Source organism: Amblyraja radiata, chromosome 26 (assembly GCF_010909765.2).
Source record: "Amblyraja radiata isolate CabotCenter1 chromosome 26, sAmbRad1.1.pri, whole genome shotgun sequence".
Taxonomy (NCBI): Eukaryota; Metazoa; Chordata; class Chondrichthyes; order Rajiformes; family Rajidae; genus Amblyraja; species Amblyraja radiata.
Genome location: NC_045981.1, coordinates 37,243,011 through 37,261,516, shown reverse-complemented (window position 1 = coordinate 37,261,516; position 18,506 = coordinate 37,243,011). Strand labels below are relative to the sequence as shown.

Here is an 18,506-nt window from a genome sequence, read left to right as displayed (position 1 = left end):
CCAGCAACGGACTGTTCCAGCTGCTACGGTCAGGCAAACGCCTCCGTTGCCATGCTGTGAGAACGGAGAGGATGAGAAGGAATTTCTTCCCAGAGGCCATTAGGACTGTAAACTCCTATCTCACCAGGGACTAACTTTACTGTGCCATTCTACTGCTTTTTTTTTAAATTGCTGTTTTTTTTCTTCCCTTTTTGCTTCATCCCACAATATGTAATTCTGTTCCATCCTGTTTGTAGTTTGTTTGTTTGATTGTTTTTTTTGCACAAAGTCCGCGAGCATTGCCACTTTTCATTTCACTGCACATCTCGTATGTGTATGTGACGAATAAACTTGACTTGACAACTCACCTTCCCTTTGTGCCAACACAGCAGGGCCTGCCTTTGATGGTACAGTCCATGTGTTTCAGTCCTGTGAGGTTACTCTGTGACTGATAGGTGCAGATCTGTAAAAAGAGCATGCATTTAGCCCTTAAACTGAAACACAAATCCATTGGGACAAAGTGTCAAATTAATACTCATCTGTATTTACCATGGAGAAAGTCACGGATTCTAGGGAAGTTGCTAAATTAATGGTGATGTCTTGGAGAACATGCGGGAGGATGTACGGGAGGTCTTAAAATTCATTAAGGTAGAACCAGTATCCTGGGACATTGTGGGAAGCTATGGTAAAACCGTGGGCTCCTGGCAAAGATATTGGAATCATCAATAAGTATGGGGGAGGAGTTGATCGACCACAGGGTTGCTAATGTTGTGTCTCTATTTAAGCACAGCTGCATGGGAGAGTCAGGGAACTACAGACCGCTGAGCCTAACATCAGTGCTGGGTAAGTTACTGTAGGGGATTCGGAGAGACAGGATATACCTGCATTTTGAAAGGCAAGGACTGAATAGCGACAGTCAGCACGGCTTTTGTGTGGAAAATCGTGCCTCACCAATTTGATTAAACTCTTTGAAGATTTGACAAAGAAGTCTGATGAGGACAATGTGGTAGACAATGTTTTTATGGACTTTAGCAACGCCTTTGACAAGGTACAACCGTCAGCTGATGTGGAAGGTTAGATCACACGGGATCCAGGGCAAACTTGCCAATTGGATGATGAGATGAGCATAGTGCAAGGTTCACAATGTGGTAGGTCGGGAGATCGGGGTTGCGCCTCCAACACTCTGATCACAGTAGGGTAGAAGCTGTTCCTGAATCTGGTGGTATCTGCCTGATGACAGAGAGAAGAAAGAATTACCGGGGTGGGATAGATCCTTGCTTTCCTGAGGCAGCATGAAGTGTATATGAAGTAGATTGTGGGGAAACTGGGGCATACCCACTCCTCTCTGTGATTTCTTGCATTCTTGAGCAGAGCAGTTGCCAAACCCGATAGGTTGCTTTCTATGGTGTATCTGGCAATGTTTTGTGACTCTTGCTTTGTTTCCTGCGTGCGTGTGAATATTGGGTCTTGCCCTCGTGTCTTGAGGTGATGAAGCTTTGGTGAAATACTCACAGGCCATCGAGTGATGTCATCATCCCAGATGTGTGGTGCAGCAGAGGCAGGTTCTTCACAAGTCCTACAGAACAGTACAGTTTAGTCACACAGCCTAATGCCCAGCGCACGGCCCAGCACAAGGCCCAGCACACGGCCCAGCGCAAGGCCCAGCGCACGGCCCAGCGCACGGCCCAGCGCAAGGCCCAGCGCAAGGCCCAGTGCAGTTTAGTCATACAGCCTAAGGCCCAGCGCAAGGCCCAGCGCAAGGCCAAGTGCAGTTTAGTCACACAGCCTAAGGCCCAGCGCAAGGCCCAGCCATGTGAGACGGCAAGTGAAAGAGTAGCAGGTTCCCCCATAATGGACAGTGGTGAACCAACTGAATTTTTAAACCACAGTCAGTTTAGACTGCATTCAGATGGACTACATTCAACCCATGGCCCAGCTGTGCCTTTCAGCACTGATCTACCTTTTGTTTTATAACAGTGAGCAAAGCTAAAGACAGAGGTGTGAATCCAGGAGTAGGTTGGTTGTCTGAAGATGTGGCAGGATGAATAGACAATAGGTGCAGGAGTAGGCCATTCGGCCCTTCAGGCCAGCACTGTGTGTTGGGGAGGTGTGACAAGTTAATGTCAAGGGGATAAGATGCAGTGTGGGCGAGCGTAGGTGAGTAATGGCACAAGTGTGGGAGAAGAGCTCCACTATACTGTAGGGGGCACTGGGTATTAGTGCAAGACTGTAGAACAAGGGGACAGATGTTTTGCTGAGATTCTAAAGGGTTTTGATGAGACCACACCCAGAGCAGATATTTTCCCCAAACCTAAAATAAGATTCTGTGTAGTATGGAACTGCAGATGCTGGTTTATAACAAAGACTGCACCTAATTCTATTTCAGATGGACACAAAATGCTGGAGTAACTCATCAGGACAGGAAGCTGGGGATTCTCTAAGATGCTTAGTTTAGTTTAGAGATACAGCACGGTAACAGGCCCTTTCGGCCCACCGGGTCTGCGCCGACCAGCGATCCCTGCACATTAACACTATCCTATACCCACTGGGGACATTTGTTTTACATTTACCAAGCCAATTAACCTACAAACCTGTACATCTTTGGAGTGTGGGAGGAAACCGAAGATCTCGGAGAAAACCCACGCAGGTCACGGGGAGAACGTACAAACTCCGTACAGTCAGCGCCCGTAGTCGAACCCGGGTCTCCGGCGCTGCATTCACTGTAAGGCAGCAACTCTACCGCTGCGCCACCATGATCGCCAATCTAAAATAGAATTAGGTGCAGCATAGTGACTGGAAGCACCCCTCCTCAGGGAGGGGGTTCTATGAAGAGATATTGAGGAAGAATTTGTGATGCGCTGCCTGACACATACTGGTTTTGTCAGGATGATCCTGACAGCTTTCCCCCCTGTTGGTCTGCAGCATGAGCTAGTCTTGCGATCAGGGTTCAGGTGTTTTGGAACAGGTAAGATGTGTTTAACTGAAGGTTTGTGAATCTTTGGAATTCTATAATCAGGGGCCGTGGATGTTCAGTCAGTGAGTGTTTGAGGGCAAGGCAGGAATGTGGTCAAGGCACATAGCTCATGAAATGGTCATGCAGATGTAAGCAGTTAGATGTTGGAGAGTGTAGGGCACCAGAGGAAGGAGGTGCTGAACCACTGGCGATGTGAGGCTCCCGACTGAAGTGTTCACTTGCCTTGGATCCTGATGGCAGACGGCACCTGATGATCGTGTCTGATTGATAGATCCCATGTTTGGAGCCTGGTTGTTTGGCCACTTTATAAATGTAGCGAGTATTTCCTGTGTTCAAACAGCAAGAACAGTTTACGTTTGGGCAACGGTACAGTGGTAATCTCCCCACTAGCGGGGCAGAGCTACAGACTTGCTCATCCTTCTGCAGTTGTACAGGGCCCTAGTGAGACCACACCTGGAGTATTGTGTGCAGTTTTGGTCTCCAAATTTGAGGAAGGACATTCTTGCTATTGAGGGAGTGCAGCCTAGGTTTACAAGGTTAATTCCCGGGATGGCGGGACTGTCACATGCTGAGAGAATGGAGTGGCTGGGCTTGTACACTCTGGAATTTAGAAGGATGAGAGGATATCTTATTGAAACATATAAGATTATTAATGGTTTGGACACGCTAGAGACAGGAAACATGTTCCCGATGTTGGAGGGAGTTCAGAACCATGGGTCACAGTTTAAGAATAAGGGGTACGCCATTTAGAACATAGGTGAGGAAACACGGTGGAGGCCGGTTCTCTGGATACTTTCAAGAGAGAGCTCTTAAAAATGGCAGAGTCAGGGGGTATGGGGAGAAGGCAGGAACGAGGTACTGATTGGGGATGATCAGCCATGACCACATTGAATGGCGGTGCTGGCTCGAAGGGTCGAATGGCCTACTCCTGCACCTATTGTCTATTGTCTAATATCAGAGTTTGATCAGGAGGACTAGAGCGATCAGTGATATTAAGATGCTGCGAAGAAAGAGAAGACAGCTGTACACAGCATGTTAACAATGTACTGCACCATTTCCCAACTTCCCACATCTAAACCTATCAGCTTTATCCTCAGCTCCCTTAACCCCTTGTCTCTGCTCCCCTTTAATGCTAGTATTCTCCTTGCCTGAGCCCTGTCCCTGGCAGTGAGACCCATGTTGCCCCACATGGTATCTTCTGGTTCCTGGTGCCTCTCATTACATTAATGTCATATTGTCTGTTGTATAGGCCTGTGCGTAGTGGCCAATATAGTCCTATTGTTTGTCACAAATGGCCAGACATTCTCTGTATCCACTCGATCAAAGTTATTTTGTAACCCTTTGTCGGTTCTTCCATCTGCCACATTGACCCCAGACGCTGAGATTGGCTGCCACAATCCTTACATATCTCCCTTGTACACTTCCTTGTCCCCTCCAAATGATGAGAAATGAAATCAGACGCAATGTTGAAAGTGTCATCTACGCAATGATCCAGGTAAAGTCAGCAAATGTTTCCTATGTTCAGTCCTTTTGTCTGGGTAGTGGGAAGTTCAACCCCTCAGGGTTTGCTGAGAAATGTCAGAATGATCAGGGGGACATTTGCAAGGGGTGTGAGGTGTAACATACCGAACAATCCTGCTTCAGCATCTGAACACAGCCTGAGTTGTCATTCTGGACGCAGCAGCCCGACTCCCTCTCTCCATCTCTCATCTCCTCAGCCAGTTTGGAGATTGACGGGTCCCTCCGTAAACAAGGGGAAAACTTTGCTCCAAGGTGAACAAGAGCTGCCTGCAAATAGTGAGAGCATTAAGCTGTTGTTGTGTGTGGTGTCAGATCAGCAGCTGCCAGACCTCTGAGCACACACTCACCGAGCTAGGTCCAATCCAGAAATTCTCCTGTTGTACATTTTCCACACTCTCATACGTTCCTTTACTCATCAACACCTGAAAAACATCATCAGTTAACATTCCCACCATTCTTTCCCCTATTGTTTTAACCCATCAACATTTGATTTCAGCATGCTGGTATCCACTTGGCACTGAGCACTATTTGGACGGATCTTGCAGCCAATTGGTTTATCATCACCTAATGGTTATAGTTTGATAAACCTATCTGCTCTCCCCTCAACCTCTGACACTACAAAGGATGTTTAGATGTATTTGTGCAACTATACTGGGCCTTACATAGACAATAGACAACAGGTGCAGGAGTAGGCCATTCGGCCATTCGACCCAGCACCGCCATTCAACATGATCATGGCTGATCATCCACAATCAGTACCCCATTCCTGCCTTCTCCCCATCTCCCTTTATTCCGCTTACTCTAAGAGCTCTATCTAACTCTCTCTTGAATGCATCCACTGAATCGGCCTCCACTGCCTTCTGAGGCAGAGAATTCCACAAATTTACAACTCTCTGTGTGAAAAAGTTTTTCCTCATCTCAGTTCTAAATGGCCTACATCTAGCATGTCCAATCCAATAATAGTTTTATATGTTTCTATAAGATTGCCTCTCATCCTTCTAAATTCCAGTGAATACAAGCCCAGTCGCTCTATTCTTTCATCATAACACAGTCCCGCCATCCCGGGAATTAACCTGGTGAACCTACACTGCACTCCCTCAATAGCAAGAATTAGGAGACCAAATTGGAGACAAAAACTGCACACAACACTGCAGATGTGGTCTCACCAGGGCCCTGTTCAACTGCCTTGGTGAGACCTGGAGCATTGTGATAGCTTTTCTTTCCTGATGTGTGCAGTTGAATATATTTACAACAGAAGAGTGAAGCTTTGCCAGACTGTCTTCCTGGGGGCTGCTCGCTCTGTCACATGTGGGCAATTTCAGCACCTGGGGTATTCCCTAGAATTTAGAAGAATGAGGGAAGACATTGCTGAAACAGAAATTAGTGTTTGGGGGCTTGTCTATGCCACAGAATTCCAAAGCAGAATGAAGGACTGAACCTTTGTGGCAACATCAATAGACCATTCAAATCAGAAGCGGATAATTTCCTAGATATCAGGAAATCGGGTGCAATCAGTCGGGCACAGGTCATAGCAGGAAAATAACAGACTTCTGGGCCATTGTTACATTGAGGAGTCAAGGGTCAGATTGTAAACATTGGTCTCGTTAAGTATTATTCATCCTCACAACAAGCATACCTGCAGCATGTGGGTAGTCACCATGAAGGCTGGTGTAGCTTAAATTGTAAATGTAAATCAAAGCCATGACTCTTCACTGACTCCCAAACATCTAAAATTCGCAGTTGGAGAAACATTAGGGCACCACAACAAGCCAAGTGGATGCGATTGATGAAGAGCAGCGGGGAGTGGGGAGTGGACACTGGTCAGTTCCAGTAGGGAGAGTGGACACCGGTCAACTACGTGTGCAGCTGCCGTGACTGAGAACATGCTTACCAGCTGTGTTTTTACACGCTGAGCAAATCCCAGTGGAGCGATCCCGTAAATCCCAATCGCCAGCAGCGTGACCACAATGTGAACAAAGGTGATCCAAAATGTGAAGTACGGCCTGAAAATAAACCAGTCGTAAATGATGCTGGCGTAGTGAGGGAGGGAGGTGGAGGGAGGGAGATGGTGAGGGGGAGGGGGGGAGGGGGGAGGAGGTGGAGGTAGGGAGATGGTGAGGGGGAGAGGGGGAGGGGGGGGGGAGGTGGAGGTAGGGAGATGGTGAGGGGGAGAGGGGGAGGGAGGTGGAGGTAGGGAGAGGGGGAGGGGGAGAGGGGGAGGGGGAGGGGGGAGGAGGTGGAGGTAGGGAGATGGTGAGGGGGAGAGGGGGAGGGGGGGGTGGAGGTAGGGAGATGGTGAGGGGGAGATGGTGAGGGGGAGGGGGGAGGAGGTGGATATGGGAGATGGTGAGGGGGGAGGAGGTGGGGGGAGGGAGGTGGAGGTAGGGAGATGGTGAGGGGGGAGGAGGTGGGGGGAGGGAGGTGGAGGTAGGGAGATGGTGAGGGGGAGAGGGGGAGGGGGGAGGAGGTGGGGGGAGGGGGAAAGGGAGATGGTGAGGGGGAGAGGGGGAGGGGGGGGGGAGGTGGGAGGAGGGGGAAAGGGAGATGGGGGAGGGGTCAGACAGAGGGGAAACAAGAGGTCAAGTCGGAGCATATTGTGGGTGAAGGTTCAGGGGGGTTTGGAGTGAGTGTCGGAGAGGTGTGGGAGTGGGGTGGGGTTGGGGAGCGGTGACCTGTGTGTGGGTAGGTGCCTCAGCTTGTCTCGGGTGCGGACACTCAGAGACCGCCGGTATCGACGGTTGAGCCAGCGGCCCACCACCCCCAGCCCCAGGTATCGGCCACGCTGGTCAAACGGGAAGTGTCTGGCCTGTGACACCATACGCGTTCCCCTCCGGCCGACCCTCTGGCCGCAGACGACATCCGGACACACACGGTCTCTGCAAAGAAATCAACAACTCTTCAGCTGGAGTCTGTGAACAGGTGAACCCTAACCTACACACACTGAGTGTGACAACACACACACACACACACACACACACACACACTGAGTGTGACAACACACACACACACACACACACTGAGTGTGACAACACGCACACACACACTGAGTGTGACAACACGCACACACACACTGAGTGTGACAACGCCCACACCCACACACACACTGAGTGTGACAACACACACACACACTGAGTGTGACAACACGCACACATACACACACACACACACACTGAGTGTGACAACATACACACACACACACACTGAGTGTGACAACACACACACACACTGAGTGTGACAACACGCACACATACACACACACACACACAGTGAGTGTGACAACACGCACATACACAAACACACTGAGTGTGACAACACACACACACACACCCTGAGTGTGACAACACACACACACACACACATACTGAGTGTGACAACACACACACACACACACACACACTGAGTGTGACAACACCCACACCCACACGCACACTGAGTGTGACAACGCACACACACACACACTGAGTGTGACAACACACACACCCACACACACACTGAGTGTGACAACACACACACACTGAGTGTGACAACACACACACACACACTGAGTGTGACAACACACACACACACTGAGTGTGACAACACACACACACACTGAGTGTGACAACACACACACACACACACACTGAGTGTGACAACACGCACACACACACACACTGAGTGTGACAACACACACACACACACACACACTGAGTGTGACAACACGCACACACACACACACTGAGTGTGACAACACGCGCACACACACACTGAGTGTGACAACGCGCACACACACACAATGAGTGTGACAACACACACACACACACTGAGTGTGACAACACACACACACACTGAGTGTGACAACACCCACACACTGAGTGTGACAACACACACACACACTGAGTGTGACAACACACACACACACACACACTGAGTGTGACAACACGCGCACACACACACTGAGTGTGACAACGCGCACACACACACCCTGAGTGTGACAACACACACACACACACTGAGTGTGACAACACACACACACACACACTGAGTGTGACAACACACACACACACTGAGTGTGACAACACACACACACACACACACACACACACACACACACACACACACACACACTGAGTGTGACAACACCCACACACACACACTGAGTGTGACAACACCCACACACTGAGTGTGACAACACCCACATACTGAGTGTGACAACACACACCCACACACTGAGTGTGACAACACACACACACACGCACACACACACTGAGTGTGACAACACACACACACTGAGTGTGACAACACGCACACACACACACACACACACACACACTGAGTGTGACAACACCCACACACACACACTGAGTGTGACAACACCCAGACACTGAGTGTGACAACACCCACACACTGAGTGTGACAACACCCACATACTGAGTGTGACAACACACACACACATACGCACACGCACACTGAGTGTGACAACACCCCCCCACACACACACATACACACACACACACACACACACACACACACACACACACACACACACACACACACACACACACACACACACACTGAGTGTGACAACACCCACACAGGGATTTCTCAGGAATGTAACATGCATTAAACAAGCTTTTACATGTTGAATGGGACTACGTCGATCTGTGAGTCTCTGTCATGGTGAGCTGAAGGTGGCGGTGACTCAAACACGTCATCGTCTGGAGCCTCCATCTGTCAGAGAATCACAGGAGCTGTCAGTTACTGCAGGCTCTCCCACTGGGACCATCACAAACATGAAAGAAACTTGCTTGCCTTATTGAAAAACGAGTAGTCCAGAATGTCAGCACCGCCAAATGCATCTTCCTCCAACACACTGGGATACGCAAAACTTCTCCTGACGCTTCTGCTTCCACAACTTTCTAGAACAGGTTTGCCCTGCGATGGAAGTCAGCCACAGGTTAGGAGAATGGTGAGGTCACGCAGTCTGCTCTCAGCGCAACAGTCTCAGACTGGCCAGAACGGCAGGGGACCTCCAGTGGACAGCTGGACATTGCTGGACCTCAACCACGGCTCTGGGAAGATTCAGAGAGCCTACACCACTCACTGTGTCCCAGTGGGCCTACAATACTCACCGTCCCAGTGGGCCTACATCACTCACCATGTCCCAGTGGGCCACACTACTCACCATGTCCCATTGGGCCTACACTACTCACCATGTATGTACCAGTGGGCCTACACCACTCACCATGTCCCATTGGGCCTACACCACTCACCATGTCCCCGTGGGCCTACACCACTCACCGTGTCCCAGTGGGCCACACCACTCACCATGTCCCAGTGGGCCACACCACTCACCGTGTCCCATTGGGCCTACACCACTCACCATGTCCCAGTGGGCCTACACCACTCACCGTGTCCCAGTGGGCCACACCACTCACCGTGTCCCATTGGGCCACACCACTCACCATGTCCATGCACCGAGATCCTCCCTGGAAGACATTGTCCAGGAGACGATCACTGAAAACAAAGCAGTGGGAGAGGGAAGCCTGTACCCGGACAGCCCAAGTGAGGAGACACGGCACTAGTTGCATGATCTGTCATGCCACAAAAAACTAAAGGGCTAGAAGAACTCAGCAGCTTCTGAGGAAGGAAAGAGATGATCACCGATTTCGCGGGCGGCCCCTCACCAGTCGGCCATCCCTTCATCTCCACAGATACTGCTTGCATCGACGAGCGCCCCCTGCTATTTGTTTTATGTTCCATGGATGTGCTTCACCAGATCGACAGTCAGGGTGGAAGCTGCTTCACCCCTTGCCCCTTCACCCCAGCCTGACCCCTACCCTGACACCCACTGCCACCTCCATCAAGTTCAGGTAAAGGTGTAACCACACACAACCCAGGGTTCCATCTCGGTCAGGGTGTGGGTGCACATTTCCATGATGGGGGATGGGATCTTTTTTTTTTTTTAATATTTATTAGAAGCATTGTACAATGATATAAAACATGAATAGAATAATACATTTTGTGTACAACTTCTTGTTTTAAATTTGATAATAAAAAAAAGTACCAAAAGCAAGAAAAAGAGAGAAATAGAATATTAAATAAAGTAGTGATATTGATAGTTCATGAAAGAATAGAGAGAAAGAGCCCACAGAGCTATAAAGCCCGAGAGAGAAAACAAAAAGGAGAGATGAAACAGAAGAGAAAAAAAAGGATAGAGAAGAGAAAAGAAAGAAAAATTAAAAGGGATATACCTGCTTCGTATCTTTACCTACCCCTCACCCGGTTCTGAAACAGTTAATTTCTAATGTTGTGCTGCACCACATGCTTGTAATAAGTCGATAAAGGGAGACCAAATCTTTAAGAATTGGTCTGATTTGCCTGATAGGACAAATCTCATATCTTCGAGATGTAACATTTCAGACATATTTGAAATCCACATTTTGAGCGTCGATGTGGGTGCTTTTTTCCAGAATTTAAGTATAAGTTTTTTTGCCGTTATTAAGCCATAATTAATGAGACACTTTTGGAACGAGGTCAGCTTACATCCGTCTTCCATAGATCCGAAAATAATCAGTTCTGTGTTGGGGTTCAATTTAATTTTAAATAATTTTGTGAAGATTCCAAAAATTTAATTCCAAAATTTATGAAGTTTTATGCAAGAGACAAAAGACTGTACTATAGTAGCTTCTTGGGATAAGCATTTATCACAGATGGGAGAAACATTTGGAAAGATTTTATTCAGTTTAGTTTTCGAGTAATATAATCTATGTAAAATTTTAAATTGAATTAAGTTATGTCTCACATTAATCGAACATTTATGTACATATAGCAAGTATTTTTCCCATCTGTCTTTCAAAATTTTTATAGATAATTATTTTTCCCAGTCCAATCTAATTGCCTCTGACGATGGTATTTCTATATTTGGAATGATATTATACAAAAATGATATTAAATTAGTTGATTCCGTCTTTCTATTCATTCCTTCATCTAATAGGTTTGATATTCTTGTGTGTGTTTTTTCAAGTAATCTCGGATTTGAAGGTATTTAAAATATTGATTACTTTTCAAGTTGTATTTTAATTGTAATTGTTGAAATGATAAAAGATTTCCCATTTCATACATGTCTCCAAGCATTTTAATTCCTATTCTTTCCCAATGGGTAAACGTTTTATCAATAATAGATGGTTTAAACGACGGATTATTAACTATTGGAGAGAGAAGCGATAGATTTCTTAATTTGAGAGTTAATTTTATTTGTTTCCAAATTCGTATTGTACTATGAATAATTGGATTTTTCTTGTATATTGTATTATTCCGTTTTATCGGGGAGAAAAGGATTATATTAAAAGGAGACCAATCCTCTTTCTCCATTATTATCCAGTCTACTTGTTGGGCAGACTTGTCTAACCAGTGAATTATATTTTTGATATTCACTGCCCAATAATAGTACAAAAAATTGGGAGTGTCGATCCACCGAATTCTTTAGGTTTACACAGGTGTCTTCTTTGAATTCTATGTGATTTATAGTCCCATATGAAATTTGTGATATCAGAGTCGAGTTTTTAAAATAATTTTTTCGGTAAGTATATTGGTATTGATTGAAATAAATACAAAATTTGTGGTAGAAAAATCATTTTTATAGCATTTATTCTGCCTATTAAAGACATCGGAAGTGTTTTCCAAAATTTAATCAACGCATTTAATTTAGTTAGTAAAGGCATATAGTTTGCATTAAATAAAGATTTATAATTTCTGGTAACTTGGATACCCAGATATTTGAATTTTTCTGTTGCAATTCTAAAGGGGAATTTTAAAAGGTGTGTCAGCTCTTGAGGTTTTATCGTCATAATTTCGCTTTTATTCCAATTTATTCTATCTGAAAAGGAACCAAATTCCTCTATTAATTTAATATGTTTGGTATGCTGATTTGCGATTTTGTAATGAATAATAATCCGTCATTTGCGTATAATGATATTTAATTGTTTGAGTGTTTGGTATTATAACCATGGATATTCGGATTTGTTCTTATACTTTCTGCTAGGGGCTCTATCACAAGAGCAAATAGCAGGGGCGATAATGCACATCCCTGTCTATTGCCCCTGGATTATTGAAATTTCGAAGATAGTATGTTATTGGTCAGTATTCTAGCAGTCAGCTTGTCATATAATAATTTTACCCATGAAATAGAATTCTCTCCCAATTGAAATTTTTGCAGTTCTTTGAAGAGGTATTCCCATTCCACTTGATCGAATGCTTTTTCTGCATCCAATGAAATAATTGATAAGACTTCTTCTTCACTTTTATATGAATGCATTATATTAAGCAAACATCTCAAATTGTTAAATGAATATCTCTTGGGTATAAACCCCGTTTGATCCACATTTATTAATTTACTAACATATTTACCCAATCTTCTCGCTAAGGTCTAAGCTAATATTTTCTGATCTGTATTTAACAGTGCGATGGCTCTGCATGAACCAGGGTCTTCTAGGTATCTTTTTTAGGTATAAGTGTAATAGATGATTCGGTTAATGTTTCTGGTAGTGTTTGTTCTTTAAAAGCGTGTGTGTACAGATATCTTAAGCGTGGTGAGATTATCTCGTAAAATCTTTTATAAAATTCAATATTAAACCCATCAGGTCCTGGCATTTTGCTGTTCTTCAGCAAATTTATTGTCTCTTCTATTTCTTTAACTAAGACATGAGCTCCTAATTCCTCTTGTTCCAACAGATTAAGTTTTGGGAGGATACAATTATCCAAAAAATTTATGACTTTAGTGTTATCTGCTGAGGTTTTGTATGTATATAAGTTTTGGTAAAATTGAGCAAATCTTTTATTAATATCTTTAGGTAATGTTAACAATTCACCTTTATCTGATTTAACTTTGGAAATCGTATTATCCTTTTCCCGTTTTTTCAGTTGACGTGCCAAAAGTTTATGTGGTTTATCGCCAAATTCAAATTTTTCCTGTTTTGTAATTTGAAATAGCCTTATTACTCTTGCAAATAAAATTCTGTTTCATTTAAATTTCAGTATTGTTAACTTATTATGTTTGTCTATGGTTGGATCTTTAGCATTATCTAGATCCAATTGACTAATTTGTTCTTCTAGCTGCAATTGTTCAGTATTATTATATTTATTTTGAAAAGCTTGATATGAGATTATAGCTCCTCTGATAAATGCCTTAAAAGTTTCCCATAATAAAGAGGCTAAAATGCCTGGAGTGTAATGAGTCTAAAAAAAAAATTCCATCTGTTGTTTTGGATATGTACAACCCTGTGGGTTGTTTAAAATTTGGGGATTAAACCTCCAAAACGTTTTTTTATTAGGCATTCCTTCTATAAAAGAAGATATAATACTATTATGATATTTAGGATTAGTTGTATACGGAATTAATTTCGTATCCACTAGAAAATATTCGATACGTGAGTAAGTTTTATGTACTATTGAGTAAAAAGAGTATTCCCTTCCAACTGGATTAGCAATCCTCCATACGTCTGTTATATTTGTGTTTTTTATGTATGTATTTAGGAGTTCACTGGCTTTAGATTTTATATGAATCCTCTTTTCTTGTGCAGATTTATCCAGGTATCGATCTAAAACGGGATCTTGGAGCCACTGAAGCCAGTGGGAGTGGGTCCTGCACGAGTCACAGAGGGCGGGGAGGTTGGGGGGGGGGCAGGAAGCTGGCAGCATTAGCTCTTGGCAGTTGCAGTGGGCAGGAAGGTTCCTGCATGAGGAGGTCTGGCTCTGATGGCTACTTTGGAAGATGACCAGCCTCACAGAATGTATCTCTAGCCCCTACCCCACAAGCCACCAACCCACTAGCCCCCAACCCACTATCCCCTACCCCACTAGCCCCCAACCCACTACCCCTACACCACTAGCCCCTACCCCACTAGCCCCCAACCCACTAGCCCCCAACCCACTAGCCCCTACCCCACTAGCCCCCAACCCACTAGCCCCTACCCCAGGTACACAAAATTGCTGGAGGAACTCAGCAGGTGCAGCAGCATCTATGGAGCCTATTTCCTTCGCTCCATAGATGCTGCTGCACCCGCTGAGTTCCTCCAGCAATTTTGTGTACCTTCGATATTCCAGCATCTGCAGTTCCCTTTTGAACAGCCCCTACCCCACTAGCCCCTACACCACTAGCCCCCAACCCACTACCCCTACACCACTAGCCCCTACCCCACTAGCCCCCAACCCACTAGCCCCCAACCCACTAGCCCCTACCCCACTAGCCCCCAACCCACTAGCCCCTACCCCACTAGCCCCCAACCCACTAGCCCCCAACCCACTAGCCCCTACCCCACTAGCCCCCAACCCACTAGCCCCTACACCACTAGCCCCTACCCCACTAGCCCCCAACCCACTAGCCCCTACCCCACTAGCCCCTACCCCACTAGCCCCCAACCCACTAGCCCCTACACCACTAGCCCCCAACCCACTAGCCCCTACACCACTAGCCCCTACCCCACTAGCCCCCAACCCACTAGCCCCTACACCACTAGCCCCTACCCCACTAGTCCCCAACCCACTAGCCCCTACCCCACTAGCCCCCAACCCACTAGCCCCTACACCACTAGCCCCTACCCCACTAGCCCCTACCCCACTAGCCCCCAACCCACTAGCCCCTACACCACTAGCCCCTACCCCACTAGTCCCCAACCCACTAGCCCCTACCCCACTAGCCCCTACCCCACTAGCCCCTACACCACTAGCCCCTACCCCACTAGCCCCCAACCCACTAGCCCCCAACCCACTAGCCCCTACACCACTAGCCCCTACCCCACTAGCCCCCAACCCACTAGCCCCTACCCCACTAGCCCCCAACCCACTAGCCCCCAACCCACTAGCCCCCAACCCACTAGCCCCAACCCCACTAGCCCCCAACCCACTATCCCCTACACCACTAGCCCCTACCCCACTAGCCCCCAACCCACTAGCCCCTACACCACTAGCCCCTACCCCACTAGCCCCCAACCCACTAGCCCCCAACCCACTAGCCCCCAACCCACTAGCCCCCAACCCACTAGCCCCAACCCCACTAGCCCCCAACCCACTAGCCCCTACACCACTAGCCCCTACCCCACTAGCCCCCAACCCACTAGCCCCTACACCACTAGCCCCTACCCCACTAGCCCCCAACCCACTAGCCCCAATCCCACTAGCTCCTACCCCACTAGCCCCTACCCCACTAGCCCCCAACCCACTAGCCCCCAACCCACTAGCCCCCAACCCACTAGCCCCAACCCCACTAGCCCCCAACCCACTAGCCCCTACAACACTAGCCCCTACCCCACTAGCCCCCAACCCACTAGCCCCTACACCACTAGCCCCTACCCCACTAGCCCCCAACCCACTAGCCCCTACCCCACTAGCCCCTACACCACTAGCCCCTACACCACTAGCCCCTACCCCACTATCCCCCAACCCACTAGCCCCTACCCCACTAGCCCCCAACCCACTAGCCCCTACCCCACTAGCCCCTACACCACTAGCCCCTACTCCCACTCCTACACCACTAGCCCCTACCCCAGTAGCCCCTACCCCAGTAGCCCCTACCCCCACTCCTACCCCACTAGCCCCAACCTCAGTAGCCCCTACCCCCACTCCTACCCCACTAGCCCCTAGCCCAGTAGCCCCTACCCCAGTAGCCCCTACCCCCACTCCTACCCCACTAGCCCCAACCTCAGTAGCCCCTACCCCCACTCCTACCCCACTAGCCCCTAGCCCAGTAGCCCCTACCGCAGTAGCCCCTACCCCCACTCCTACCCCACTAGCCCCTACCCCACTATCCCACTCACCGCCAGTACAGCTGCAGCCACTCGAAGACTCATTTGTGCAACTGACTCTCGCATCCTAGGAGGAGATCTGTGATAGCCCGAGTCAGGGCTGAGGGGCAGAGTGGGCTGCTGGTCCGCGTTACAGCATCGTGAACTCTGGCCTTGGCACAATGGGTTGCCGGTCTAAGAACAAAGAAATATGAGCCATCAACAGGAACCTGCCATGCCCCTTCACCCCAGCCTGACCCCAACCATGACCCCCACTGCGACCCCATCAATGTCCAGTCCAAACCCTTACCCCTGTCCCAATCTCTACCAACATTGAAAGAGACACAATGGTGGCTGTGGGAGAGTGCGTCCCATCTCTATCAGGCTGCACTGGGACCTACAGGTGTGTCCGTAGTGCAGGACTTAATGGAATGCCTGAGGCCCAGGCTGGCTGAAGCACACAGAAGTACGTACCATCAGCATTTTCTGGGAGTCCAGCGTTGGGGCACATGCTGACTGCGGGCTGTCCAGTTGCATGCTCCTCTGGTATGGAGCTTTCAGCTTCCCAAACGTCTGGCTGCAATGTGTCCATGTCTGTCGCTGCCAGTGCAGGGACAGGCCATCATCTGTTCCCACACCGAACCATTCTGCTGTGTCTCTGGGCAGCAACAGAACACAGTCAAACACTAACAATGGCCAAGACCGGTCACACATAACTGGACACTGCAGCTGGTGGGTTGGACAACAATCTGTTTTCTGGAAGGACGATTCTGGCCAAAGGCTGAATAGTTATGACCAGTACCTGGGTCACACCTGCAGAATCTTCACCTGACTGTGAGCAGTGATTAAGCCGAGACCACGAGTGGATCCTACACGATGGTGCTGGCTGAGGCTGAAGCTCCTGATCTTGCTTCTCTTCCAGTGTCCATATACACATGTACAACACAGGAATGGGTCCTTCGGCCCACAACATCTGTACTGATCATGATGCCAGCACCTACCCGTACCTGCCTGCACATAATCCATATCCAGCCGTCCCTGCATATCCATATCACTGAAGGACTGCTAACGTCACTATCGTATGTGTCCACACCATCACCAGCAGCAGTGTGTTACAGGCACCTTTAGTATTTCATCTCTACCCTGTTTTCAGGAGTAAATCTCCATTCTTGCGTCTACTTTCCCACCTCTCATTGCAATATACCTATCCCCAGGCCCACAGAATCTCAGTGGCCCCTCTATTGCCGACAAGCCACTCACTCTGCTTTGACCCAGTTACCTGCGCACACTCTGTGCGATGGAGCCCTTCCTCCGGTCTCTTTGCTGTTGTGCTGGGCCAGCTTGGGTGAAGGCTGCAGCCTCTGGCAAGCTGAAGCTCTGCGACAGAGCTGGTCTCCATTTCTGTAAAGTAATCAAATTATTAATCAACCAGTGATGACATCCCCCACCTAGCCACTGGGCGAACTCAATCCAGCAGGGAAACAGCTGGCACTGTGGGGAAACAGCTGGCACTGTGGGGAAACAGCTGGCACAGTGGGGAAACAGCTGGCACTGTGGGGAAACAGCTGGCACTGTGGGGAAACAGCTGGCACTGTAGGGAAACAGCTGGCACTGTGGGGGAAACAGCTGGCACTGTGGGGAAACAGCTGGCACAGCAGAGAATGATCCCAATCACAGGTGATGTCGAGAGAGCACCCCACCATTCAGGCTGCGATCCTCACTCTGCTCAAACATCATTCCCTCTTTGCATAAACACCCTGCGTTCCCCACTGACAATCCCCACTGACAATCCCACAGCCAATCCCAACAGCCAATCCCCACTGACAATCCCCACTGACAATCCCCACTGACAATCCCCACTGACAATCCCCACAGCCAATCCCCACTGACAATCCCCACTGACAATCCCCACTGACAATCCCCACTGACAATCCCCACTGACAATCCCCACTGACAATCCCCACTGACAATCCCCACTGACAATCCCCACTGACAATCCCCACTGACAATCCCCACTGACAATCCCCACTGACAATCCCCACTGACAATCCTCACAGCCAATCCCCACTTTTTCTGCTCGCCTAGGCTCTCCGGTCACGGTGGGGGCCTAGGCTAGCCACTGTGTTTAAGAAACATTTCAACTGCCGCCTCCTGAATGCTGATCATTTCTCCAGCTTCGAACATCAACTAATAATAGTTGGTCTAGTCTGTCCACTTTTAATTGTTCTTGTGTATCGCCCACCAAAAATGCTTAAGGACTTTGTCACACAATT

At 48.1% G+C, this 18,506-nt stretch overlaps 1 protein-coding gene across 1 annotated transcript in view; it reads right to left on the bottom strand.

Annotated features, from left to right (window-relative positions):
* LOC116987756 (inactive rhomboid protein 2-like) overlaps positions 1 to 17,970 on the bottom strand; it is a 31,723-nt gene extending 13,753 nt beyond the window's left edge. Inside the window, exons 1-13 of the mRNA XM_033043987.1 lie at positions 17,929 to 17,970; positions 17,513 to 17,634; positions 16,708 to 16,891; positions 16,267 to 16,428; positions 9,266 to 9,388; positions 9,093 to 9,184; positions 7,147 to 7,350; positions 6,366 to 6,477; positions 4,822 to 4,896; positions 4,580 to 4,741; positions 3,176 to 3,279; positions 1,492 to 1,555; positions 348 to 442 (exon numbers count right to left, since the gene is read on the bottom strand). Of these exons, the coding sequence (XP_032899878.1) occupies positions 348 to 442; positions 1,492 to 1,555; positions 3,176 to 3,279; positions 4,580 to 4,741; positions 4,822 to 4,896; positions 6,366 to 6,477; positions 7,147 to 7,350; positions 9,093 to 9,184; positions 9,266 to 9,388; positions 16,267 to 16,428; positions 16,708 to 16,891; positions 17,513 to 17,634; positions 17,929 to 17,970 (1,541 nt within the window). The remainder of the gene's footprint in view (positions 1 to 347; positions 443 to 1,491; positions 1,556 to 3,175; positions 3,280 to 4,579; positions 4,742 to 4,821; positions 4,897 to 6,365; positions 6,478 to 7,146; positions 7,351 to 9,092; positions 9,185 to 9,265; positions 9,389 to 16,266; positions 16,429 to 16,707; positions 16,892 to 17,512; positions 17,635 to 17,928) is intronic.
* Between the last annotated feature and the right edge of the window lie 536 nt (positions 17,971 to 18,506).